The 27,987-nt window shown below is 52.5% G+C and overlaps 1 protein-coding gene across 1 annotated transcript; it reads left to right on the top strand.

The window, feature by feature from the left end:
- Window positions 1-27,896, top strand: RSPO4 (R-spondin 4). The gene is made up of 5 exons (XM_048819977.2): window positions 1-492; window positions 17,413-17,601; window positions 18,078-18,221; window positions 18,763-18,948; window positions 24,835-27,896. The coding sequence occupies exons 1-5, from the start codon at window positions 414-416 to the stop codon at window positions 24,912-24,914; spliced, it is 678 nt and encodes a 225-aa protein (XP_048675934.1). The 5' UTR covers window positions 1-413; the 3' UTR covers window positions 24,915-27,896.
- The last annotated feature ends 91 nt before the right edge of the window (window positions 27,897-27,987 follow it).

Raw genomic sequence — 27,987 nt, 5'->3', positions numbered from 1 at the left:
GCAGAGTGGGTCAGTTCCCAGCTGAGGTGGAGCCTGGAGCGTTTCTGAGTGGTAAACTCCAGCCAATTTGTTTGCAAGTTGGTTTGTTGCTGTGGGATATTTTGGAGGGGCGTGAGGGTGGGGGGTTGGGATCTGCCTATAAAGGACAAGCTCCCTGGACCGGCCATCACTTCTGTGGCACCATGATCCCAGCAATTGACTGAGCACCACCTGGGTCTTCGATGCCCCATTCATGCCACCTTCAAGCTTTTCTGCGTGACTGCTTGAGCCACTTGTGGGATGCTGTGAGCTCTGCTTCTGCAAGAGCCACTTTGTCTCCCTCGGCCGCCCTCGCTCGGTCTGTATCCGACAGGAGGCACCCCAGCTGCTTGGATGCTCTGATTCTTTTCCTGCCCTAATTTACTCCTGCCCAGATGCAGTGGATACTTTTCATGTTGCTGTTATTCATCAACTCCATGGAAATGCTCATGCAGAACAGAAGGAAGAAACAAGGTACAGTCCATGCTGCAGTTCGCCTTTCTAGCTTGATAGCAACAGGCAGAGCTGTGCTCAGGGAGGGCAGCCTGGGCTCGGAGAGAGTCTGAGCAACTGGAAGAATTGGCAGGTGGGGCAAAAAAGATAATCAGCTGGCAACTTTATTGCTCTAGGATGAGGGAGGCATGCAGGGGGCATTTTAGTGGTACCTGGAGCTGAGCCAGCTGGTTAAGTTATAGGGGATGGGGCACTGAGCAATGCAAAATGAGAGGCCGGGGATAATTCACAACAGCAGACACAGACTTTGCCCTTTGATCCCTTGGTGCCCCCTCATCGTTAGCTGGCTCTTGTCTGGACTTCCCTGCTGCGTGGCGCTGCTGCGGGGCTAGCTTGGGCGGGGTTTGTAAAAGTGCCCGGAAGAGGCAAAGCACAGCGGGAGAGTGCTGTGTATTCTCGAGGGGGTCATTTGGGGGAAGGGGGGATGGATAATTTAGCTGGCTGTCACCTGGAGAGCGTGTCCAAGGTATCAGAGGGCAAAGCAATGGGTTTGAACTGGCCGGTTTTCATGGTGATTCAAAGTTTTGTGCAGAACCTCGTATCAAGAGTGGGGGAGCAACATCTAGCACTGCAGGTGGCCAGGCGAATGGCCGTGCCATTGCAGAGCACTGAAATCCTGCGTACAGAAGCTTGGCTGCCCAGCCTCTCCGGTGTCAATATTGCTGTTTGGGTGGGGAGGGTGGGAAGGTCAGGGCCAGGGCGCCTCACTAAACAGATTCAAACATTTTGGTCCAAATTCATCCTGGGTGTCATCTCTGAGTCAACTGCACCAGGGATAGGTTTGACTCTTTGAGGTAAGTGCTACTTTGGGGAACTCCCCTAGTCCGTTCCGTTAGCTGGGATTGATTGGGTGAAACAGATGTTTTCAGCCTGGCTTTGGGGACCGCAAGCCGACTGCCGTCTGAAGGCTCTGGCTTTGCTCTTCCCAGCTGGTGTGACACATAGATCCCCCATGAAAGAACAGACCTGCTCAGAGAGACCATTCCTGCCGCAACTCTCTGCACCACCTGGCTGAGGAGTGGCCTCCTTTGGCATCTCCTTTCTGCCACTGCTGTACACCAGAGATGTCTTGCACTTCCATATGGTCAGAGCCAATGCCCAACACTGGGTGAAGACCATATTGTGTCTGGCTCGAAGCAGGGCAGGAAGCACCTCTCACCTGCACACGGGTAGCAAACTAAGGCCGTCAGACAGATCAGTCTGAATTCTGCAGCCATCAGGGCTGCGCCTGTTTTTATAGCTTGTCCTGTGTCCCGAGCAACTCACTTTTGTAATCAGAATCGGCTGGAGAAGTGACTAGTGTTAATGGGAAGAGGGCTACTCAGTTGTCTCCTGGGAGTAGAATCAAGGTTCTCTGGTTTTATTGTATGTTTTTGTAAGAGGTGTTGAGTTGATGGGCAGCTGTTCATTACGTGCTGTCCAAGACATATCCGTTACAAAGCCCTGTGATCGCACACGGCATGTGCCGACCATGCTGGAGGCATGTGCCAAAGTTGTTCATGTTCTGAAGATTCAATACAAAAGGCCAGATCCTCAGCTGGTGTCAATCCATGGGGTGTCATGGAAATCAATTTACATCAGCTGAGGATCTGGCCCACTGACTCTGTGGTGTAGATAAACAAACGGCGTCAGTTTATCTTGTATTTAAAATATTACACAACTGACGAACACAACACCATGCCTAAGACAAATCAAGCAAAGTTCCCTGCACTGCTCATGGGAGAGACACAGGGAGTCCAAAGCTTTTGCTGCAGGGTCCAGTGATTGCCACTGGCTGCTCTCATCCTGGCACGGGGGGATAGGGATCCTGGAGTCTGGTCCATTCTCAGGCTCTCCTATCGCCATTTTCTTTCATCCTTCAGCTGGTGTTGCATGAAGTGCGTTCTGAGAGCCAGCCAGTACCTCTGGGATAGTGTCTGGCTGCAGAGGCTAACCAGATGCCAAACGTTTCCTCTGAGAGCAGCCATGAGGCAGGCAAGCACGTCTCTGGGATTCGGCATGAAGTCTGTTACGGGGGGCTTGTGAGGAGCCAGCCTGTAAAGAGAATTTGCTTTAATCAAGAGGCGCAAAATATGGGGCCAGATTTTGACCTCAGTTACACTAGTGTAAGTCTGGAGTAACCCCCTTAAATTCTACAGAGAAACTTTAAATTTATACCAGCATAACTGAGGTTAGAATCCGGCTCATTGTCTGTGATTGTGGGAGGGGTGTTTTCTGTAATGCTGAAAGGAATCTGGACTCCTGGGTTCTGTTCTGACTCTGCCACTGACTATCTGCCAGACTGTGGGCAAGTCACCTACCCTCCTCTGGGCCTCATTCAGATGTCACTTACATGGGTGTAAATCAGGAATTACTCTCTAGATGTGAATGGAGGTCCGGCAATGCCAACCCACTGCAAGGAAAATCAGAACTGTGGCTCAGCAAACCCAGGTGCCTTGGCTCCAGCCAACTTAGAAATAGCAAGACCTGATATAGTGAAACATCAGGGAGTGAAAGAAATATTTAAAAACAATTACTGATGATTCAGATGCCTGCAACTGCTCATGGGTCCAGGGTCCCCCTTATGGTTTCAGGGATTTGACCTCCAAACAGTTCTCAGCTATTGTCCACACTAAATTTAAACCTTCACAGATCCATCAGAGAAGGATAGCTCCAGCCAGCAGCTGCCCAGTGGTCCAGAAAAGGGAATTTGGGGAACAGCCCAAAAGGAAATATCCTGGGGGACAAGGAGAGTTCTATACCCATGGTGCCCAATTTCTCCTTTGAAGGCACGTTGGCTATTTATAGCTCAACTTCAAGCCGCCATGTGGCCCAGATTTGTTCCGTATTCAGGTTCAAGTAGATCACAGTGGTTGGTACAAATGATTCTGGGTGGCATACATTGAGCCGTGACTAGATTCTGAGGAACAGCTGCCCAAGACCAGAGCAGCAGGGCTATCGAGGGTCAGGACTGAAGTCCATTGGCAGAGTAGCGTAGCATGGGCAAACCTTATGCATTGCTTCCCTTACACGAGGCCAGAATTCTCAACCTCAAACACTAAGGGCCCAATCCAGAGCCTTCTGTGGCCAATGAAAAGACTTCCATTGAGCTCAGTTGGCTTCAGATCAGGCTTTACCTGCACACCCCGTGTTGTGTCTCATAGACTCCTAGACTGCCCACTCCTGTCACAGACCCCTGACCTCTGGCAGAGTCACTGAAGGCCTCAAAACATGGTTTAAAGACTTCAAGTTACAGAGAATCCACCATTTACACTAGTTTAAATCTGCAAGTGACCCCTGCCCCATGCTGCAGAGGAAGGTGAAAACCCCCCAGGGTCTCTGCCAATCTGACCTGGGGAAAATTCCTTCCTGACCCAAAATATGGCCATCAGTTGGACCCTGAGCATGTGGGTAAGACCCACCAGTCAGACACCTGGGAAAGAATTCTCTGTAGTAACTCAGAGCCCTCCCCATCTCGTGTCCCATCTCCAGCTGCTGGTGATATTTGCTGCTAGCAGTCGCAGTTCGGCTGGGTGCCACTGTAGGCATCTCATCACACCATCCCCTCCATAAACTTACCAGGCTCAGTCTTGAAGCCAGTTAGGTTTTTTGATCCCCCCGCTCCCTTGGGAAGGCTGTTCCAGAACTTCTCTCCTCTCATGGTAAATGGATCAAGTTTCCTTTCCATCCCTCCCTCTGTGATCTTTACGGGTGAGAAAGTGAGTCATCAGCTAGGTGTGGCTCTTGCTCCGTTGTATCATTGGCTCCCTCTGCTTGAGGGAGTCACTGAGATCCTTTCTGCTCTTCTTCCCTAGGGGCTCTTTTGCTGGACAGTTCCCCAGTAGCACAGAGCCAAGCAGAGAAGGTGCAGTAGCATGACCCTGGCTGCTGGATGTTAAAACAGAGCCTGAAGTGTCTGTGGGAACAGGCCAGCCCCAGCTGATGGGATCTGATTGGGTCCTGACCGAGAGCGAAGAGCAAAGAAAGACTTTTAGGCTTGTACAAATTGGTGCATTAGCCATGCAAAACGTCTCTTTGCTCTCTCAGCCAGCTCATGTACCAAATAGGGCTCTGCCCCAGCAAAGCACATACGCTCCTGCTTAGCTTTTGGCATGTGAGTCATCTCACTGAAGCATGTGCTTAAGTGATGTGCTGGATCGGAGCCAGAATCCCCAATGCACTGACAGTCTCTGAGTCAATCAGACCAAAGACCTCACGTGCATAACTAAGTGCTACCTTGGGATTCCCTTTTTCTCCTAGCATCATCATCATCAACAGAGCTATGGCCCACCTGCAAAATGTGGATCTGACCCTAGACTTCATGCACCCCAAGGTCTGAGGGATCTGGGGCCTGGGGCTGTCATGGTGGGAGTTGTGAACTCCATGCACAGCTTAGGAGTGCTTGTGTCTGGGGGGTTGGATTGGGACCATCTCTAGTGACTCCATACCCACCCACCCATATACAAGGCAGGTGAGAGGCTTGCAACATAAAATCAATGCTTAAAATAACATTTCTAATTACAGTTGCTCCTTTTGGCATCAGTTATTTGTTTGCTGTCCTTACTCCTGCTCTCTCCTTTTCCACAGTTTCACATGCTCTCATGCTGGCGGTTTCCATGTCTAAGAACATATAAGAACGGCCACACTGGGTCAGACCAGTGGCCCATCTAGCCCAGTATCCTGTCTTCTGACAGTGGCCAATGCCAGATGCTTCAGAGGGAATGAACAGAACAGGGAATCATCAAATGATCCCTCCCCTGTTGCCCATTCCCAGCTCCTGGCAGACAGAGGCTAGGGCACCATCCCTGCCCATCCTGGCTAATAGCCATTGATGGACCTATCCTCCATGAATTTATCTAGTTCTTTCTTGAATTTTTTCTATGGCTTCCTCCCATCATTATATGCGTAGTTCCCATTCATGTTGTCAGGGCTGGTGCATACATCCCCCTCCCCACCTCAGTGCTTAGAAGGGACAGTTCTAACCATTGCATCTCACTTGTTCTGCTCTCTGTTGAAGTTACCAGCCTGGGCCTTGAATTTGCTGCTCCATTCCCTTCCCTCTCCCAAAAATTTACACTCCCCTCTCCTCAACTCTGGAGGTTTGGGTGAAATGGAACCTGACTCCGAACCACCCTTGGTTCAAGGGACAACTATGTGAAACCCACACCTTACCGATGGGGGCTGCAAAATCAAAACACAGTTTCCTCAGCCCATCCCTGCTGGGAACCAAGGGATGGTCCCAACCCCACAGCCCTGGCTTCGGCACAGCTCCTTCTGCAGTCTATGAGCAAGGGCTGCATGGTCAACACACTCCAAAACTTTCCCCACGTCTACAGATTCTCACCAGGTTGGAGTCTGCACGAATCAGGTGTCCAGTGTAAATCAGGAGTAATTCCACTGAAGTCAGCAGAGTTATGCTGGTGTAAATGAGCCCAGGATCAACACCAACACTAATGTTTTGTTGCCCTTCATGTGACTTTAAGGGACACGGCCAAACTCACCAAGTAGAGTGGGCTGGTGCCCGAAAGGCAGAGGGCTCTCAACCAGGGACGTTACTCCAAGGCGCTTCCCTTCCACGCTGAGCACAGCTCGAACTCAGGAAAGGAAACCATTTTGTGATTTCTCCATGGCAGGGTCTATGCCACGAGCTAGGGATGTGATTGGCCCCCCTTGTATTGCTCTCACGGAACCAGCGTGAGTATAAATAGCCCTGACAGAGGCAGTGGAGACGCGGCTGAGCTGGGCCGAGCACAAACCCACTGGTTTCAGGCCGGTTTGTACACGGCACAGCTGGGCCCTGCCTCCACGACACTCCCCATGCTGCTGCTACATGGCTCTTTATACTCGTGCTAGGCCAATGAGAGCTAGTGTGAGTGTGTGTACGCAAGCCGGGCATGAGCCCCTGAGACAGGGATGGCCCTGCACTCCTGTCTTCTCCTAGAAATGGCTTTGATACCCGCAGTCTGTAACACCACGGGATACTGTATTTGTGCTTTATCAACCATCACCCTCGTACAGCCCCGGGCAGTAGTTTTACAACCATAAAAGAGGGGAGAGATTGCTCCATGCAGAGATCTACCTGTACCCTGGCATGCCTCCGCTTGGCTCAGCTCTCCTCTCCCAGCACTTCCTGCCTGTGCTCCTTTTCCATTCTGGCAGTTAACGGGCTAATTATCCCCTTAGCTCTGCCCCGCTCAGGCTGAACTAGTAATTAGCCACCCCGCCCTTCAATCAGGCCCTCTCTGGGGGAACTAATTGGATTTACAATTACCAGTGCTGGCTCAGCTTCTGGTTCTCAGCACTGTCACAAGCCCATAGCGCATAGTGGAAACGTAGTCTCTTTCAGCTGGTGCCATCCCAAGCAAGGCCAGGAACTCCAAACTTCTTTCAGCTGCTCTGCTCCCAGCTCCCAAACAAATTGTCAAAAGAAAATGCAAAAAATATCATAAAAACCGAAAAGCACAATAGACACTCGTAAATCCCTAGGCATTTCAGTGAAGTCCCTCCAGCTGCAGCTAGGAACACGAATGTTGCAGGCATTTAGCAAATATGTAATGCTGACCATAACAGCTTAATGGGTCCAAGGTGCATTATTAACTGGAGGGGAAAGCCAAGCCATACTGAATCCTCGTGGCCACAAATGAACCTCCTCCCAGCACAGCGTGGTGCCAGTTTGAGTCCCTGGGGATCTGAAAAGGGGGCTGGGGAGAGATGGCAGCCGTGGCACATGCCTCCGTGTAAAAGAACCAAGGATAGGAGCCAGGACAGATGCTGCTTTGGGCAGTCAGCTGGAACGTGGCACCGGGGCCCTCGCCCCCAAGGAAGCTGCCGGGTTCTCCTGGGGGCTGCTTCCCTCGCTGTCAGGCAGCGCACGGGGGTCTTTGTGCTGAAGGCAGCTGCTGAGGTTTCACCTCCCTCCTCCTCTCACTGAGCAATGGGAATTGCTACATTTTTATCTGTACCTGGGGTTTCTCTATTGTCTTCAGAAGCTTCTCCCAGACCCCCACTCCCTCCAAAGGCTGTCCCACCGGGTGCGTGCGAGCAATGGCCCCCTCACAGCGAGATACTGTGCTGTCCCTGCCTCCGTCTGGGTGGTGTCCCTGGCCTGAGGAGCGTGGGGGGCTGGGGGCCAGCAAGCCTGACCACTGACACTCCAGGTGTGCCACACGGCTGCTGTCAGTGGAAGCTGGCAGGATTGGGGCCACAGACCCCTTCCCTCACCAGGGCCAATCCCATCCCCCTTATCCCAGCAGGGACCCGCAGTGGTACATCAGTTATCCCAGCTGTGTGGGCAAGGCAGGTTTCAACGTTAAAGGAGCTTAGGGCTGCTGGGCCGCTGCACCCGCCCCTGTTGACGTGGCTGGGACTGAGCTGGCCTCTGATGAACGAGAGGCCCTTGCAGCAGCTGTTGCCCTGTGGGTGCACAGTGTTCTCCCTGGTGGCGGTGGCTGGTGGGGGCTGTTCTTCAAATGGCACAAAGGGAAACCAAGAGGAAAGGAAACGGAAAATGAATCCTGTTCACATTACACCTCCAGCCGGGACTGGCCCTTTGATTTCATAGAATCATAGAATATCAGGGTTGGAAGGGACCCCAGAAGGTCATCTAGTCCAACCCCCTGCTCGAAGCAGGACCAATTCCCAGTTAAATCCAAGCCAAATCCAAGGAGAGCCGAAGCCTGGCTCCAGCTGGAGGCGGGTGGAATGTGCAAGAACCCAGACTCGAAGCACGTTCGCTCTTTGCTCTCTCCTGGCAGGGAGCTGGAGCAGGAGGGCTGCGTCGCGCCAGAGCAATGGCCCAGTCAGGAAGAGGGGCGTGGTTTCCCTCTGCTTTTCCTCTCTCTACCCGTTCACAGATGCCAGCCATAATGTAGGAACTGGTTGGGCTCCATTCAGAAGGTGGTGTCCCCTTCTTCAGCCTGGAGAACCCAGGGAGCTAGACCTGCCAGCCTTCCCCAGCCCCGCTCTGACCTGCCTCTTTGTCTCAGCCCCCACTGCCCTCCCGGACCTGAGACCTCCATGCAATGCTGCCGCTGCTCCATGCATGAAGCCAGCCAGAGAACCGCACCTTCGTTCCAGCCCTTTACCCCCAACCTGCACTATCCCCCTGCGAGTCCAGCCCTGGCTCACCAGGTGTTCTACAGACCTCTCCCACCTCCTGCTCTTCCAGCCCTGAGAGCCTGAGAGTGGACGTGGCTCCTTGGAAAAGGCGGGTGGCAGCTGGTACGGAAGGGGCAGTGGGGGCAACCCAGCAGCATCCCTCATTGCCCAAGCCCAGCTCACTTCTGGCAGCAGTAGCGCCTGGCTCGTCTGTTTGCGCGGTGGGCTCTTTGGGGCAGGGGCTGGATACTCCCGGTGGTACAATAGCTAGCGGGAGGGAACATGATTAATGAAGGACATAAACCCCCCCACACACACACACACCCATCTGCTTTTGCTTTCCTGATACACTGTCCACCTGGTGACTGCCACTCGCCTCGCATTTGGAGCTGCTGGGGGCAGGGGAACCTGCATGGTTCCCCTCTGTCGTGATGACTCTCCACTGAGGGCCTGATCCAAAGTCGGTGGGAGTCACTGATCTCAGTGGGGTTTGGATGCGGCCCTGCGTGAAGACGGACTGACGACGGGAAACACGTGGGCTGCCGTATAACTGCTTTGGAGCAGATGCCAGTGCTGTTATTCTGAGCCGGATACTGCCCAGGAAATGGGACCAGGTCTGGAATGCCAGCTGGCTGCAGGGCGGGGGCATGTTGTAAAGGACAGTCACACTGGTGGGGCGGGGGGGAGTAAGGCTAGAGATGGAAGCACCAAGGGTGTGCGGCTATTCGACTCTAAGTTCTTTGGGGTAGTGACTTTATCTTCCTGTAGTGCCTGGACACTGGGGCCTGCATCCTGACGGAGGATGCCAGCAGCTATGGAAAGCCGGGTGATAGATAATAATGGTGATAGGCTCAAGCTGCCAGCCCCACTCTGGGTGTGCAAACTCCACTACAAAATGGTTCTGGAGGAGGATTCCTTTCTTCCTTAACTGGGATGTGCTGTAACCCACATTACAGACCGCTGGGAAACCCGTATCAAAGATCCACCCTTGGGAGACGCAGCCCCTGCCTTAAACGACCACCTCACTGCTTTTCAGGCTCTCCACAAAGTTAAACCACAAGAGTCTGGTCCCTGGTAAAGCAGCATCCTCTCCCAGGAAACCTGCTGGGGCATTCTGGACCCCCGCCTTAATGCACAGACAGGACAGATCCACAATTTGAGCACAATACTCTGCCCATTGCACAGAGTTGGGTACTGCTTAAGTAAAATCCCAGGCAACATGTAGCTCATAATAAGCAATTTGCAAACACCTAGAAGATAAGAAGGTGATAAATAACAGTCAGCATGGATTTGTCAAGAACAAAACCCTGATTTGGGTTTGTTTAGTCTGGAGAAGAGAAGACTGAGAGGGGACGTGATAACAGTTTTCAAGTAAAAGGTTGTTACAAGGAGGAGGGAGAAAAATTGTTCTTCTTAACCTCTAAGGCGAGGACAAGAAGCAATAGGCTTAAATTGCAGCAAGGGAGGTTTAGGTTGGACGTTAGGAAAAACTTCTTAACTGTCAGGGTGGTCAAGCACTGGAATAAATTGCCTAGGGAGGTTGTGGAATCTCCATCATTGGGGATTTTTAAGAGCAGGTTGGACAAACACCTGTCAGGGATGGTCTGGATAATACTTAGTCCTGCCATGAGGGCAGGGGACTGGACTAGATGACCTCTTGAGGTCCCTTCCAGTTCTATGATTCTATGATTCTAATCAGCATCACATTTTGGTCTCACTTATGACTGGAGAAGCTAGCAGGCAGATCAATGTCTTGGGAACATGAAAAATCTGTGTTGATAACACATGTGCCTTTCAAATGCTTTATAGGAAGAAAGGGGCTTATGGGTGTGATGCTGATCCTGCTTACACTAGTAAATCAGGAGTAGCTCCTTGGACATCAGCGGCATCCTGCCGGTGGACAGTGGGATCAGAATCCGGCTGTTTGTATTTTAACTGGTTACGTTTTGGTATCAAGTGTGGCTTCATCTTCTCTGAGATCTTTGTCAAATAACATCCCCTGGCACGTGGAGCAGAGCCCCCTTTTCACTGGTTCCTTGGTTCACTTTACATGACTTTCACAATCTGTTTCATTGGCTTTAAACTCTATTTTGCTGGGACGCATCGGAGCCCTGGGCTGGGCAATCAGGACAGCAGGAAGCTACATTCTGTTTAAGAGCAGATCCCATTGTTAAAGTTGCTGATGACCTTTTCATGGTTCTTTACACTACAAAAACCTGTCTGCACGTTCCGTACAATCTGTTGTAGCTCTATGCATGGTTACTGCATGCAAACACATGCAGCTGCAGCGCGGTTTAAGTGGCGGATGCAACGAAAGTGCCCAGAGAATCAAGGGCCTGATCCAAACCTCTTTGAAGGGAAAGGGAAGTCTCCCAATGGACTTTGGATCAAGCCCCAGAGATATTAATCTAGATACTCTCTCAGCCCCTGGGATTTTTATTTTGCCCTTTTAGCTTTTATTAAGCTTTGGCTCTGTGAAAAACCTGGCTTAATGCAGTAAGATCCATTACAGATTGAATCAGCGCTTGGAGACACACCGACACTTCTGGTGCAGTTACTGCAGAACATAAGATTTCATTACACATATTAAACGTCTCGCTCTTTATATGAGCAAATGCCCCCAAACCCTTCTCCGTGTGAGTGGGCGCAGTCAGAGGCTCAGCTCGCCGTTTGTGTGTGCTTGTGCAGTGCCGTTAGACGATGAAGTAGGAGTGCATTTTTGTACCTGGACGGGGGCCTCCCTTTTAATATGTTTTAACTACCCCATTGCTGGTCATTTCAGCAGAGCCATCCAGTGACTCTGGCATTGTGGTTTGGGGTTGTGGGTGGAGCCTGAGTAGAATAAACTCAGCTGTATCCCCATCCCAGTCTGGGTTCTATAGAAGATATTCAGGGGCCTTGGGATCATTTGTGTCCTAAAGAGCTTCACGGCCACAGGGATTTTAGCCAGGGGCTGCACGTTTTCACACCCAATTGTGCCCACATTTCGTTGCACCCACAAATATGGAAACACACCCATTTTGCACATGTAAATCAGGCAGCTGGGCGGCCAGATAGCAACTTGTGTATGCAAGTTGGGGATCCACATGTGGCGAATGAATGCACGGTCCCTTCTGAGGTCCCAGTCAGTTCCATGAGCCAAAGGGGGGCTGCAAAGTCAGAGGCAGGGGCTGACAAGGTGCCTGAGGCAGACAGCCTGAGTTCCTGAATGAGGCCGTTAAACTCGAGGCAGGTCGGGCCGAGGCTCTGAGAGCTGGCTGAGGCACGATGCAAAGGTAAAACCAAGCCGCTTGGATTCTGCTCTGGGGTGAGTAGGAGCCCACGTTCTGCTGGGAGCAGGAAATAAAGTTTTGTGGTCTGGGTACAAATTAGCCTCGCTCTGCTTGTGATGGATGCTTAAACCTGGAATCTGTGGAGCTGCAGCAAATTGCACCCGCTGAGGATATGGTCCATTTGGGTTGTGTGTGTGTGTGTGTATATACACACACACAGGAGAACCTCAGAGTTACAGACACCTTGGGAAGGGAAGTTGGCTGTAACGCTGAAATATTCCTAACTCTGGCTCCAGCAGTTCATACTCCGGGCCTGGGGCAGGTTCCAGACGCAGCTAGGCAACTTCCTTGCAGGCAGCTTCTTGGCCGGCAGCGGGGAGGAGGGGTGGGGGGGCGGGTGGTAGAAACCGCAAGCCCCCTCCCAGCTGGGGGAGGGGGGCAAAAACAGCACCCCTGGCTTCCAGGAAAGCAGCACAGACCCAGTGCTGCTCCTGCTCTGGCTGTCTTGGGCTGGCAGCGGAGGCTCACAGCTTCGCCTGCTAATCTCAGTGTCCCCACCTCTGTATGTGGCTGCCCAGCACATGGGGGTGGGGACAGGCAGCCCAGATGTGCCTACCTTTCAGACGCAATACAGGCTCAGTTCAGTGTTTGCTGGGGGTTTTTTTTTTTTTTTGGTGGGGGGTGGGGGGTCTTTTGTTTTTTGTCTCCACTGCTGCCTGATTGGTCACTTCCGGTTTCACGTGATGTCCGGTTGACCGGTCAGTCAGTAACTCTGGTGTTCGTATCTTTGAGGTTCCACTGTATATATTTACTGGCCCGTTTTTCTCTTCAGACCGGCTTCGGCCTCTCTCGTGTTCATGTTAACGCCCTGGCCTGGGCTAAAGGTGATGGATTCATAGAGGGCAAACATCACCTTCAGGAACTCCAAGGCCTCTCCCCTTCCATTCCCTTCCCGTTTAACAAGCTGTGACACCAGCTGCTGCTCGTGTTTCTCCAGTGGGAGAATGTGATGTAACAGAGCAGAGGAAAAGGATTCAGGACTCCTGGGTTCTTTTCCTGCCTCTGCTTTGTGGTGTGAGATTGGTTATATTGTTTAACATCTCTGTACCTCCGCTTACTTATCTCCATCAGGGATGTATTACGACCTCGCTCTGAGGGGGCTCGTGAGGGTTAGTTAATATCTCTTTGGCACTTTGAGGTCCTTGGGTGAATGGTGTTACAGAAAAGCAGATGTTATTGTAGTCAGAGCTGTCCCTTGGGTATGGAAAATCAGGGCAACTGCTCCAGGCCGTGCGCTTTGGGGGCCCCGTGCTTCAGTGTGCATGTGTCATGCGGGAGGTGCTAGACCAGCTGGGGAGAAGGGGTAAGGGGTGCCTCGGGGGCCAGGCTGGCCCGGGGGTTGGGGTTAGGGGTGCCTGAGGGGCCAAGCTGGCCCAGGGAGTTAGCAGGGGTCCTGGCACTGGCAGCAGGGGTCAGGCCCGCACTCACCGGCGGGAAGTGCGTGTTCTATTTCTTTTTCTTGCTTACCCACCGCCGCCAGCATCCTAGCGCAGCCGGAACACGCCAGCACCAGGCTGACCCTATCCATTGCCCTTCTGCCCCGGACCCCTCCCTTTTCTGGGACTCCCCAGCGCAGGGGGCCCCCTCGCCCCTAACACAGGTGCCATCCTGTGACTTTCCATCATCTCTTGCCCCCCAGCACTGGTGTTCCCTCCCCACACCAGATTTCACCTGTATAAAAAATGTTAAGGGGGCCCATACAGGCTGACTTGTCCAGGGTGCACCCCACTAGGGACGGCCCTGACTGTAGTATTGGGCAATATGACGATATCTGGCTCTGCCCTTTTTGTAACATTTCCTAAACTTTCTTCCTTTCCTGTAACATTTAACAGGTTTCAGAGTAGCAGCCGTGTTAGTCTGTATTCACAAAAAGAACAGGAGGACTTGTGGCACCTTAGAGACTAACACATTTATTTGAGCATAAGCTTTTGTGAGCATAACAGGCCTTGGATACTTGTGTCAGGTCAGGCAATATTTTTAACCACTAACTGATCCTTGTTTTAACATGCTTTAGGATACGTGCAACTCTTATTTAATGGGCTAAAGATGCCTCCCACATGTACTGCATTACGGGCACTAATTAGATAAGGTTATTCATTCACAGAGGGACTAATCTAGCAATCTTTGCTAAGGCCACAATTCAGCTAAGTGCTTAAGAGGGACTTAAGCATGTGCTTAAATCCCTCTGAAGTCTTCAAGTTAAGTATGGGCTTAAATACTTTGCAGAATTAGGGCCTGAGTCTGTACTTAAGCAGCACTCCTATCAAACCCAGAACTCACTGAACTCCATGGGAATTTGGCTGCTTATGGGCTAGGCAAGGACTGGAAGGTTTGGCTTGTGCTGTAAATTTCATTTGGTATTTATCACCCTTCTCTACATGGAATGTCCTGGAAATCTTCCCTTTAGATTCCTGCCTGGCAAGTTTGCTGGGCCAGAATTTATGGAGCTTTACTCATGTGGTACGGGTATCCAAGCAGCACAGAAGTGGTCAGTAAAGTTCATAGTTAAGTACCGAGCTTCTGTGTCTCAGGCCTTTGATTTTACAGAGCAGTTGGTGGCTGGTCGCACAGAGCCACAGTTCCAAAGCATTCTAGCAACAGTTCAGAGATGTAGGAAATGTCCCATAGTCGATGCCAGTGGTTTTGTCTGTGTGTATTTGCGTGTGACCCTTCTGCACCGATGTGCATGTAAGTGAAGGATGAGACTGATCTCTATCTCAGCCCTTTTTGTAACAGAGGGGGCTTGCGAGGGTTAGTTAATATCGGTGTAGTGCTTTGAGATCCTTGGGTGAATGGAAAAGCAGACATTATTGTAGTCCTGGCCAATGAAAAACAAACAGGAATGTTCAACGCACAAAGGGAGGGCTGAGAAATTAGTGATGAGTGATTCAGAGAAATCATTACAGGCAGACAGACGCCAGAAGCTAAGGAGACATGGAGTCCATCTCTTCTAGGACACTCATTCAGATACCGATCTGTGGGGTCCAAAAGTCATGCCCCGTTTCTTAGCCTGTGTGAAACCAAGGGGTGTCCTAATTCCCCCCTTTCCCCCCACCCATCAGGACAACAGACAGCCTTGGCAGAACTCAACAGAGGCCAAGCACTGGACGGAGATGGAGGCTGGGCACCTGTCCCAAGCAGAGGGCTGAGGCGGAGTGGCAGGGCAGTGTGGGGCGGCTGGCTCTGCTGGGGCTGTGCCTGCCCTATGGATGGAGTATCACTGCAGGGGGCTGTGTGACTGAAACATCCTTTTCCTGGTGTTCTGTCTGCAGCGTTCAGTCTCCAGGGCACCAGCAGAGTGGCAAATGCATGCACGTAGGACGCCATCGCCCAGGGCCAGTGCTGGGGAGTGGGGCCTAGGAGTGAGAATTTTAAAGGGACAGCGCAGAGGGGAGGAGGCCAGTGCTGTGTAGACGGGAGAAGTGTGACTGGGGAGGCAAAGATGAGAACTACCGCCTGGTAGGGTTGCCAACTTTCTAATCGCACAAAACTGAACACCCCTTCCCCCACTTCTTTGAGGCCCCGCCCCTTCCCTGAGGCCCCACCCCTGCTTGCTCCATTCCCCCCTCCTGCTGTCACTCGCTCTCCCCACCCCCGCTCACTTTCGCCAGGCTGGGGCAGGGGGTTGGGATGCAGGGGGGAGAGAGGGTTATGGGCTCAGGGCTGGGGATGCGGGCTCCAGGTGAGGCCAGAAATGAGGGGTTCAGGGTGCAGGAGAGGGCTCCAGGCTGGGGCAAGGGGTTTGGGTGTGGGAGAGGGTGCGGGCTCTGGCTGGGGCTGTGGGGTCTGGGGTGGGGCTGGGGATGAGGGGTTTGGGTGCTGGAGGGGGCTCAGGGCTGGAGCAGGGGCTTGGGATGCAGGGGGTGAGGGCTCCAGCTGGGGGTGTGGGCTCTCGGGTGGGGCCAGGGATGAGGGGTTTGGGGTGCAGGAGGGGGCTCAGGGCTGGGACAGGGGTGCAGGCTCCAGGATGGAGTTTGGGTGCGGGAGGGGACTCAGGACTGGGGCAGGGGGTAGGGGTGCGGGGTCCCGGCAGTGCTTACCGTGGCTCCCAGGAAGCGGCCGCCAGGTCCCTGTGGCCCCTAGGTCACGGTTTCCAGCCATTGGGCGCTGTGGAGTTGGCACTCAGAGTGCAGGCCACATGCAGAGCCTCCCTGGCCCCCCACGAGCCTAGGCACCGCAAGGACCTGGCGGCCGCTTCTGGGAGCCGTGCAGTGCTAGGACAGGCAGGGAGCCTGCCTTAGCCCCAGGCCCCACTGCACCACCAACCAGACTTTTAACAGCCCAGTTGGTGGTGCTGGCCGGAGCCAGCAGGGTCCCTTTTCAACTGGGCGTTTCGGTCAAAAACCAGACACCTGGCAACCCTATCCCCTGGGTTTAGGCTGCTTGGAGTAGCTGAGGAGAGGTTTGATTCCCCTCACTGCCTGCTGCAGGCATTCTTGTACCTTACTCTGATGCAGCTGGACGGGGCCATGGCTGGTGACAGGAGACTGCACTAGGTGGGTCTCTGCTCTGACCCAGCCTGGTAATGTCTACACTTCCATCCAACACCCACAGGAGCCTTCCTTGGCTGCAGTGGGCCCTGGATCCAATCCAGACAGCGCTGCTGAAACGAAGGTGCGAGATCACAAGCTTGGGGCCAGGTGTTCTGCCGTATCAAGGAGAACATGAAGGAGCCCGTAAACATGTGGACTGTCCGTCTGAGCTTCTCTCAGGCCGGGGGCCTCTCTCCATCCCTTGAAGCTTCCCAATGTTCAGCTCCCACGGTCAGCAGTCACATGCGACCCTCTCACTCCTCCTCCAATCACACAGCATGCTCCTAGCTAGCTTCAGGAGGAGTCCCTAGCCCCAGCGTGGTGCTTGGGGATCACCTCCGTACTTAAGGTGCTTGCACAGCTCTCTGCTTTATCCTGTGTCCAGTTCCAACGGGCTGTGCCTATAAGTTATAGCACCCCCCTACCCTCCACTGGACTCTGTCTGGGAAGCTCAGCCCTTAAAGACACAGCCCCTAATTCCACACCTGGCGGTCAGATGCTTTGGGGATGAGCGGCAGTTGAGAGCCCTAAGCTAGCTGCCCTCGGTTTCCAGCTAAGGAGGGCGGTGGGGCAGGATGCTGAGTGTGATGCCTTTTGGCTGAAGCGAGGGAGCAGTGTGCAGGGTTAGCCCAGACCCTTCATTGAAACCAGCTCCTAATCAGCCCTCCACCAGCCTATTATTTAGCTCTACTTTCTCCTTCCCTGGCTTCTCCTCGACATTCTCAAGCCTACGTTGCACATCAGCCATCCCTGCACTGGGATGGACTAGCACTAGCTGGAGCGATGGTCAGCCCATCCCAGCCTTGGGAGTTGGGGATTATGTAGGACAAGAAAGCCTGGGGCAGTTTGTTCCTTCCTAGTCCCCCTCCCCCTGCTCCCGGCTTGCACAATGTGCCAGCTGATGGCAACAGCCTCTCTTCTCTGCCTTTTTTCTCTTGCAGCGAGCGCTGGCTTGTTTGAGAACTGCACGGGCTGCATCATGTGCTCGGAGGATAACGGGTGCATTGCCTGCCAGCAGCGTCTCTTCCTGCTGATCTGGAGGGATGGAATCCGCCAGTACGGGGCATGTGTCCACGCCTGCCCACCTGGCTACTTCGGAGTGCGAGGCCAAGAGGTCAACAGATGCACAAGTATGTAGCTCTCCTGCAAGCTGCCACGCTCACCTGCTGTCCAGAGGGAGGCGTTCAGCTCCCTCTTGCTTCGCCCTCCCCTGCCGTACCCCACCTTATGACAAACAATACACTCGCCTTTCAGAAAGGGAAAAGTCCGGATTTCTCCTCTTTGCTTCCTGCCTAAGAACCCAGCCCCTCCAGTCAGCTTTACATTGCATGGGGAGCAGGGCTGTCTAGTGGTTAGAGCAGCAGGCTGAGCCCTAGGACTCCTGGGTTCTATTCCTTGCTCCGTTACTGCTCTGCTGTGTGACTGGGGTAAGCCACCTCACCTTTCTGCATCACTAAAATGGGGGTGGGATTTTTCAATGTTGCCAATGGGCTTTGAGATCCCCAGGTGACTAGAAGTGCCCTGCTCTGTCGTCCCTGTTGCCCTAACACTCCTCTTGCCAACCGAGGGGCAGTTTCACTGACTGATGCCCCGTGCCTTCCTGCAGAGTGCAGGTCGCCGAGCTGTGAGAGCTGCTTCAGCAAAGACTTCTGCATGAAATGCAAAGAGAAGTTTTATTTGCACAAAGGGAAGTGTTTCAGCACGTGCCCATCGAATACCACAGCCCAGCATAGCACCAGGGAGTGCCAGGGTAAGTCTTGGGTAATCTCTGCCCCTTCTCCTTTAGGACACTCCTCCCCTGGTTCCCTCTGCCCTTTCCCATCTGTCTGATTCCTGAACAATCCCCCATGGGTCTGGGATCCCCCAGCACCAGATACAGGATTTCAGTCCAGAGCAACATTTTTGCCAGCCTTGCATACACTCGGAGAATTCTAATAGATGGTTCCAGGCCTGATGCAAAACCCACAGAAATCAAAGGCAAGGTTCCTGTGGGCTTCAGTGAGCTTTGGATGAGGATTAAAGGGGAAGGGCATGTTTTCCCAAAGCCTCAGGCTGCAGTCTCTACAAGTCTGTCCACAGCATTTCTTATCCAAGCTCTGGCCCCTCCTTCAAGCTGTGCTCGCACGCATCTGGCTGCCTGGGGTTTTGTGCAAATAAATCTGAAATTCTCAGCCTGCGAAAACTTGGCCGGGCAAAGTGTGCCGGCAGGAGGCAAAAAGGCCACTTCTGAAAAGGCCGTGTTAGGTCCCCACTGCTGCTGTTGCGTTACTGGTCTTTCCTTCCCCTGCCAGAGATGTGTGAGATGGGACCCTGGAGCAAATGGAGCCCCTGCAGCAATGAGGGGAGAACATGCGGCTGCAAGTGGGGATCGAAGAGCAGGACGCGCGAAGTCGTCAGGAGCGCCAAAGAGGAGGCAGTGACCTGCCTGGCCCAGCTGGAATCCAGGAAATGTAGAATGAAGAAGCATTGCCCTGGAGGTGAGGAATGGGGTGTGGAAGGAGATAATGCCCAAGCAGGCTGGCCGAGGAGACTTGATTTAGTCCTTTTGTATTTAGAGCCATTTGGGGAAAATTCATGCTCAAACCTTTATGTCCCTAAACAACCAAAGAGAAGGGTGCTGAGTTAATATGATTTCCCCATAACAGCACACCTTTCATGATCGGGAAGCCTTGATCTCATCTTTGAAATCAGCCTGGGCCCATGTCCATAATCCATCTGGCTATGAAGAAAATTGCACTCACACAAGCATCCACATGTGTGAAGCAATTCTGGAGCTGGCCTTGCAATCCAGCCGTTACACTCCCATTTCCTGGGGGGTTGTTCTGGCAGTCTAGTCAACTGCTATGCTATGAATGCCTGGCTGTGGCTTAAAGGTCAGCCTAGAACGGCAGAGCCAGGAAGGGTCTATAACCGATCAGACTTCGCTTGGGGAGACTGTGTTAGAACCAGGAATTGAACACAGGTCCTGCTGGGGACTCCTGCCCAGCCTGCTGCAGCGAGCCGCTGAACGCAGGCTGACAACCGCGGGCTCATGCTCGCTGTGCTAAAAATAGCTGGGCAGCCCTACCCTTTGTCCTCAGGCCTGGCCATAGCCGCAAGGCCTTCCTCTCCCAAAATACAGGAGGAGGCCAAACCATAGGAAGGGAGCAGCCACTTGCTCTGTTCATCCATTTGCAAATCTCAGGGCTTGTGTTCAGGGTGTTCTGTTAAACATCAAAATAAAGACAACAGAATTACAAATTGCTGAGCTCAGCGACAACTGTCTCACTTGTGGGCATGTGGTTTAAGGCACTAATCCATATGGGTCAAATTGCGCGTGCAGGAAGAGCAGCTGGAGCCTGACAAATCAGCCCCTGAATTCTAGGCCAGACTCCACTACTGCTTCACGTGACTTTGGGCAAATCACAACGCTGCTGTCTGCCTCAGTTTCTCCATCTGCTAAATACCTGGCTCAGGGAGGTAGAGTGAGAACATCAGTGTTTCGAGATCCTTGGATAAAAGGCTCTAGAGAGCTGCACAGTATTACGCACATGCATATTTGCTAAATTAATATTGAATATTATAAAGGTGATTTCTGATCCATGGCTTGCAAAATGACCCCTGCCAGGAGACTCGACCCACGGAGGTTTTCGCTAAATTGGGTTTTACTGCTCTAATGTTCCCTTGACAGGCCATGAAATCCATCCTGCGCCCTAATTCCAAACCTATCCAGTTCCATTATCCAAAGTGGGGAGCCTCCAGCTTCAAGGATAGCTTGCTGCTGAAACATAGACCCCTCTATTGCCACCATCTCCCTGTATCCAGTGATCGCCATTCTCGAGTTTCCCAGACAAGAGCAGGGGATTCTCGGTTTAGGAATCAAATCTAAAATCCTTGCTGTGGACCTTTGGGGCCAATGGAAACCAGAAGGTTGCTGAGGTCATTCTTGGATGTGACTGGCCGGGCTGTGAGTGTTCTCAGACATATTTGCTTCATAACTGGCTTGTAAGGAGTACTGGTCTGTCGCTCTTGGAATGAGATCCGAGTACCTGGCCCCAGAGTTTGAGTGATTTACGGCTTTGAGCCCTGACTCGCTGAGTGAAGAACCACATTGCTTCAAGTGACAAAAGCCGAAGGGGGAGACAGCAAACGAATGATCAGTCGATTGATCAATAGCTCGTAAAAGAAGTAGGGAAAGAATGCAAGGAAAGGGAGAAAAGAGAGGGAGATAGGAGTGATAGAGTGGGGAAAGGAGGAGTGAAGGACTGAAGTAAAGAGAGATCTGGAGGCTGAGCATAGAGAAATTCTTCCTCCTCCTCCTTCTTGGCCCTTTCAGCTTGTATTAGGAATAAAATAAATCACAAATACTTTCCCCTAATAATGATGCCTAGGAGCCACGATCTTCCACTGGCTCGTCATTCCATCCAACTCACAGCATTGGGGAGCATAATGGGAGCCAGGTGGCAGGAATTTAGGGGAAATGTTGCTTTCTCCTCCTCTCCCGAGCTCTGAAAACTGGTGACAACGGGATGCCCCTGCTCCTGTACGCACTGCTCCTGAAGCTGGATGTTCCCCTAGCCCTGAGCCGGGGGGTGGATGTGTGTGTGTGTCTTGCTTTGGCTGCTCCTCCCTGCTGTGTGTGCAATTGCATGTTTATTCGTTACTGACCTTTCAAAACAATGTGCTGCTCCGTAACAACAAACCCCTCCGTCTCCTATTGTGCTGAAAAACAGACCCAGGCAGGACAATCCATATGTCAGCTTGGAGGGAGCCTCTGTCAACAATCTTGACTCAGTCTTGGGCTTCCTTGCCACCATCCTTACAGTGCTGGCATACAGGATCCCAGGGGCTGGGATGCTGAAGAGGATCCTTGATGGGTCAACGTAGCTGTTGCTTCAGAGCCACCACGTCAGGCATGTTCCCAAGGCCTCCCCCAATCTCAGCTGTAGAAAGGCATCTGGCCTTAGGGGTTAACATGGACCCAAAAGAGGACAGAATAAAACTAGGGCCCTCCCCGACGCCGGGGCAAGAGGCAAGGGCTAGTGAAAGGAAGAAGATGTCGTGGCGGCATCAGATACCTCGGGTGAGTTCTCTCCATTTCGTGGGAGGAGCAGTCTTCCCATCCAAGCCACAGGGGAATGGTACTGATAAGTCAAAGTTTCCTTTGATGGCTCAGTGTATCCCCCGTGGATCACAAAGCATGGAGCAGCCCTTTGAAGCTACCAGAGCAGAGCTGGGGGGGTTTTAAACACGAGGGTTCCTTTCAAACGGAGACATTGGAATGGGGATTCTGCCTCCCCACAGGGCAGTCGGTGGAGCACCAGATCTTTCCAAGGCCGTCAGTGAATCTGATTTACAGACGCTGTTCAGGGGAAGCTAGGAAAGGCTTTAGCTTGTCCTTCTGGGCCTTGACAGTTCAAAGTAACATCATCAGCTTGATTCCACGCTGGGAACTGACATGAAACAAAATGGAGAGTTTGGGCTGTGATCAAAGCTGCCGGAACACTGCCAGGGGTAACACGGAGAAGGGGAAAAGAAAACAGACACCCAGCAAGGAAATCAGATGTAGGGAGAGGAAAGGCAGAGAGCTGGGAACAATCCTGCACAGACCCTGGATCAGAAACCCCATGGGAACAAATGCCCAAGCAATGGGTCCGTCTTGTCAAAGCCCAAGCTTACACCTTGGTTCAGAGGGTGAACTCAGTCTGGACACCAGGCCTTCAGCCCACCAAATTCCAGCTCTGGTGGGTGTTTCAGCAGTGCATAGGCCCCTAGCTAGTTTTCTGCCCAGAGGCATAGGTCAGCCGGACAGAGCAAGAAAGGTACGTGTCTGAAGAGACCAGCCAGGAGGGCTGTGTGTGTGTGTCACTGCCCGGGCCTTGTGTTGCCATCCCTTTAGAGGTGGCGCTGTTCTCTCTCAATCAGTGGTGCATGGTGGGGCTAGGGGATGCTGGGCACCCTTCAGATGAAGCCTAAAGCCTGGTGCCTGACCACTGGTGCCTATAAAGATTCGGTGGCCCCTTTGCAAGATCAGGAGTGTCAACCCTGGTGTCGTGACCAAATTCCCAAGGGGGCATTTCCACTTCACCTCCAGAATGCAGCATTCTTCACTTCCTGTCCTAAACTGTCCCGCAGCGTGGCTGTTAAATCCCAGAGGCGCAGGGCTGACAAGAGGGGAGGAAAGAGAGGACAAGAGCACTAGGGTCCCCCCAAAACCTCGGTAACTGGGGTGAAATGGGAGGGGTTGGGCCCCAGCCAACATGATGTGTTGGGGCCCCAGATTTCTCTCAATGGGCCTGTAGAAGTCGCTGCTTTTGCGTGATAATGAATGGGCCCCCATGGATAATTTTTATATATAGGCTTGTGGAGTTTGAAAAAGGCTTTACAATGATATACAGGGGCTTGATCCAAAGCCTATTGAAATCAATGGGACTCTTCCCTGTTCTTTTGGCTCAGGCCCTGGGTGGTCTGTCCTCTACAGGAATGCGTGGGCTTGTTCTGGATGAACATACATTTGTGTGTGTAGAAACCTGTATTGGTTAGGGGGCTCTGACAATCCCCCCTTCCCCCGGTGTGAACTTCCCCTTTGTGGAACACGCCAGCAGAGACAGGAGCTACTGCTGAAGCGGACAATCCGGGAGCCAACTCATTCGGGGCTTGGCCGCGTGGCTTGTACCACAAATGAGAAGAAAAATGCAGAACGAATCTTCTGCTACATGGGAAGCCCTGGCAGCCGGGCTCCTAACAGCAGAGCGGAACTGGGAGCAGCCGTGGCGAGGAGGAACACCAAGCAAACTCCATTCTCATGTGTTCCCAATTGCCCGGATTAGGGATCGCCCTGGGGTGGGTGTCAGACGCTGTCACCGCCAGCGAAAGTTCCAGGGATGTGAGGAATCTGACAGGGCGCCAGGCTCCTCCTGGCATTTTATGTTTCTCCTCTTTAATATCCCTTCCTCCAGCTTTCCCGTGTTCCTGTTTGTTTCCTTCATTTCCTCTTTCCAGCCTCCATTGACCCTAGGTCTACACTGCTGGGGTGGGAAAAGGGCTCTTTTCCCTACTACTCTGGGGGCTGTTGTAGAGACCCCCCTCCCCAGGGGGGGACACACCCTTCTCTCCAGGCCCAGGATGGAGCCTGGTTTGATACCCTTCTCTCCCAACATGGGGGAAATCCGCCGGGGCAGGGAGACCAGTACATTGACACAGAGGCTTGCTCGGCAGAGCTGAGAGGAATATTTGACCTGGATCCAAAGCCCGCTGAAGCGGCTGGGCGGCTATCCACTGACTCCAGGGAGCTTTGGATCTGGGGGTCTCTCGCCATTAATCACACAGCCCAGGTCTGCTCCTGAGTGCCCAGCTCCCTGCTAGAAAAAGGGTGGGGTCTCATCTGTGCTGCTCTCATGTTCCTCTCTACTGCAGAGATGGGTCTGAAGTGAGCCCCCCTATTCCCAACACAGAAAGGCCGAGGTGCTCAAATCCCAGAGGCAGTGCCCAAATCCCAGAGGTGGGCCCATCTCTGCTTTTATGCATCAGCTGCCCTCCCCCTTTTGTCCTTTTGCTTTTTCTTCCCTCTACCCTGGACACCCAAGAAACAGCCCTGGCCTGAGCTGAGGGTTCTGGGGCCATGTTTGGCTCCTTTCTACCTCTTGACCAGTCTGCTCTGCTGGGGGAACCCCTCTGACTTCCATGGAGGTTTTGGCCCCAAGAGGCTGGGTAGGAACTTTGCCAGCTAAGCTGCTGGACCTTGCTGCTCGTTGTTTGGGCTGAATGTGGGGCTGCAGCCTGTGCATATCCTGGCCATAAAGTAAGGGAGGGAGCAGAGAGGTGGGTAGCATGGTCAGAACTACAGCCCATGGGGTGCATCCTGTCCCCATTGAACTGAATAGGAACTCAAGGGTTCACCAGGTAGGGGATGGGATCTATCCACCCATTGTACAGATGGGAACCGAGGCCCAGAGAGAGTAAGTGACCTGCCCACAGTCACCCAGGGAGTCTGGGACAGAGCAGGGGTTTGAACCTAGGTCTCCTGAGTTCCAGCTCAGGCCATCCTTCCTTAGCTCAGTATAACACCCCTGGGAGATGGCGATAATACTATTGACCCTCCTCCCTATTTCACAGCTGGGAAAACTGAGGTCTAATCAGAGCGATTAAATAACGATTCCAGGGGCACAAAGTGTTAGACTTGGGAGGAGAACCCAGGAGTCCTGCTGGGCTGGATGGAGGGGTGGGGCTCCCAGTCTCCTGTTCCAATCACTAGCTCCTCTCCCCGCAAAGGGAGTATCCCTTTCCAAACAAACTCTTTTCACCGCAGTGAGCTGAGAAGTAAAACCAGGTTTCGAAGGCGTTCCCGGCTCCCAAGCCAACGAGCGATCCTTTCTGTGTTTCAGAGAAGCCCAAGACCACAAAGAAAACAAAAAGGGAAAAGAAACAAAAGAAACAGAAGGGAGATTCGCTGGCGTGCACCTAACCTGCATCCTCACAGGTGGGACTTCGGGAGGCAGCACTGGGGGCAGCCCCATGGGAGCGCTGTGGGGCCCAAAGGAGGTCTTCACCCTGAGGTCTCAGCAACATTTCCTTCTCGGCTTTCGTTTTTCCACCTTTTCCAGCCAGAGAATATTGCACAATTCCCCACACCCACACCCACGCCCACATGCACACACACCCACACATCCCCACATGCTTCTTCTGAGGCCGTTTCCGGCCTGTGAAACTTTTCCTCTTCAGAAAATCTAATTTTCAGCCCAACGGCGAGAGCAAAGCTCTGTTTTCTCCCCTTCCCCTGATGCACCCTTACAGTCCAGCTCCTTCTCTGGTGCAACCAGAGCCAGCTGCCTTAGGGAGCCAGGTGACAGCGAGCGAGAAAACACCGCTGGCTGGGCCAGCATGGTGGGTTTGCACCCCCAGCTCAGCTACCTGCCCAGCGAGAAGAGTTACAGAACAGCACCGAGCGGGGCCTGCACCACCAGGGGGAAGAGGAGCTTTGAGTCCGGCACTGAACGGCCTCCTCCCCCTTTACGGATGGGGAATGTCTTGAGAGCAAAGAGGCAAGCTATAGGTGCGCGGCACCATCACCCAGTGCGGCGACACAGCAAAAATGGCCAGCAGGACATTCGACGGACACGGGGCTTCGCCAGCTCTTCTGGAGCTGACTGGTGGGAGGTACCCCTTTCCCTGGCAGGCGCGTTCCCTGCCTCCAGACTGGATTGATGTGGCAGGTTCCCCCCCCCACCCAATGGAACTGAAGCAGAATGCCGGCAATGGACCATAACCAAGAGGTGGGGAGCAGCATCTCTTGGAGAGCCCCCTCGCTGCTCCGTTACAGCGAGGCTGGCCATGCCTCCAGCTCCCACCCAGCACCTTCAGCCCAATTACGTGGCCGTGCAGAGGTCTGAACTGCCCCCATGCCAAGCCTCCCAGCCTTCTCCCTCCAACAATTTCCCCGCCTGCTGCTCCCGCAGACCCCTGCTTGGGGGTAAGTGGGGGGAGGAGGCTTACACATAGCGCTGGCTCTTTCCTGGGTGCCAGCTGTCTGTGTGAGAAATGAAAGCATCTGTGAACATAAAAGCAGGGGAGAGCCGAGTGACTGAAACAGGGGGACATTCCCCAGGCTGGAAATCTCAGCCTAGAGGAATGAGAATTGCACCAGACCTGACCATGCTCCATCTTCCTCCCCAGGGCTGTGATCCTGCCAGGTGGCAAGTGCCCTCAGCTGCCCTGTCACTGCAAATCTGGCACTCGGCACAGGATAGGACCAAACTCCACATACGGAGCCCCATCATCCAATCCCGCAGGCCTTACTCGGGTACCACTCCCATTGCCTGCGTAAGGACTGGGGGATTTCCTCCCCTGGACAAACCGGGGCAATAGAAGAATCCTGCTCCTCTGCAACACCCCAAACTGTCCCTCAGTTTTAGAGTGAGATTCAAACTTGGTTGAAATACTGGACTGAGAGTCTGGAGAGTTGAAATTCTGTACGTAAAGCTCTTGTCCTATTGCCATGCAGGAGTAGGAGGCAAGCATGAGTGACCACCAGAGATAAAAAGAACAGAGATAGAAAGAACTTCCTCATGAGCTACCCAGCCCACCCACTCTGGAGAGTTTATCCAAGTGCCAGAGAAGGATCTGAGCTTTTGGATTCTTCACTGCACCAAAGGCAAACTCTGCCCCTAAGGTGGCCAGTCCAGCCCTCGCTCTGGACATGCCCTGTGGGGATCTGTGGACTCTGTCATGCTGGTGTGCAGAAAGGGTTAGACAGTATCTGCAAATTCCTCAAATATGTGTATCACTCTCACAGAGATGTGTGGCATTACAAAACCCAATCAAGAAGACAGGCAGCTCGGCAGCTCTCGCTTTCCAGTTCCAGACCTCCTTGCACCCTTCGCCAATGGGAGGGTGAGAACTCAGGATGTTTCAAAGCAGACTTTCCTGAGAGTCCTGCCCATCAGAGTGGTGTAGATACCAGATTAAGTTCTGTTAGGGCAGAGTTCCAGACTCCCTAGGGTGGGAAGGGGACATTACATGGGGGCATCATAGCATTTCAGCTAAGAAAGAATTGTTCTATAGAATTACAGTGCCGCCCTACCAACAAGCTAGAGCTGGGACTGCACCAAAACTAGATCTAAGCCCCCCCCAAAAAAAACCAACCCTGGAAATGGTCAGCCCTGGCTCCAGATGGAGGCTTTGTACCTTAGTTCCTTCTCTATCCCACGCAGGGTGACTAGATAGCAAGTCTGAAAAATCGGGATGGGGGTGGGAGGTAATTGGCTCATATATAAGATATAGCCCCGAATATCAAGACTGTCCCTATAAAACTGGGACATCTGGTCACCCTCAGTCCTCACACCGTAAACTTCTCCTAGCAGCACCAGATGCCTTCTAGCAGTCCAACTCATTTCTGTGATTCTGGAAAATTAGGTTTTATTGTCTATATAAATAAATATATTATATAGATATATGAAATATAGAAATTTATTTCTAGAAAATCAATGTATTTAAAATGTCTCTCACTATATATATATATTTTTTCTTATGCTAGTTTAAAATAAGAATTTTGGTTTTAAATAAAAGTATTGTACATTGCAATTTGTGGTTCAAACGTTGATGATGACAGGGTTGTAATAGCCATGTGTTTAGGGCACTGGCAACACGTTGCTAGTTTTTTGTCATACAAAAGGTTAGCTAACCAATGCCAACCCTTTCCTATGCCTCGTGTGTCATTTTTACTACTGACCACGAGGTGTCGCTGTCAAGTAAGGAATGGCGAGTACTATTTCCTGCTTACTTATAAATATAGATATTCTTGAGATTTAACAGTTACTTTCCCACGAGGATGCAACATTCAAAGGCATCAAGGAGTCTAATAACTTGGGTTTATGTATCACCCTGCATTGCCTCCGAAAGGGCAGCTGGTTGGTTTATTTACTAGTAAATAAATATATTAAACCCTCCAGCGTGTGCGTCATGTCTTTGCTCACTGACACCGACCAGGACTTCGAGAATCCATTTTTATATTGCAGGTTGTTTGCTTCACATCATGGGTG

Source organism: Caretta caretta, chromosome 13 (assembly GCF_965140235.1).
Source record: "Caretta caretta isolate rCarCar2 chromosome 13, rCarCar1.hap1, whole genome shotgun sequence".
NCBI lineage: Eukaryota > Metazoa > Chordata > Testudines > Cheloniidae > Caretta > Caretta caretta.
Note: the sequence above shows the minus strand (reverse complement) of the source record. Positions and strands in the feature narration are given on the sequence as shown.

Excerpts from the sequence above, each read along its gene's own strand:
- RSPO4 (XM_048819977.2), top strand. The coding sequence starts at position 414 with ATGCAGTGGATACTTTTCATGTTGCTGTTATTCATCAACTCCATGGAA. Across the intron at positions 18,222-18,762 it reads TAGCACCAGGGAGTGCCAGG|AGATGTGTGAGATGGGACCC; the intron begins GTAAGTCTTGGG and ends TTCCCCTGCCAG. Across the intron at positions 18,949-24,834 it reads GAAGAAGCATTGCCCTGGAG|AGAAGCCCAAGACCACAAAG; the intron begins GTGAGGAATGGG and ends TCTGTGTTTCAG.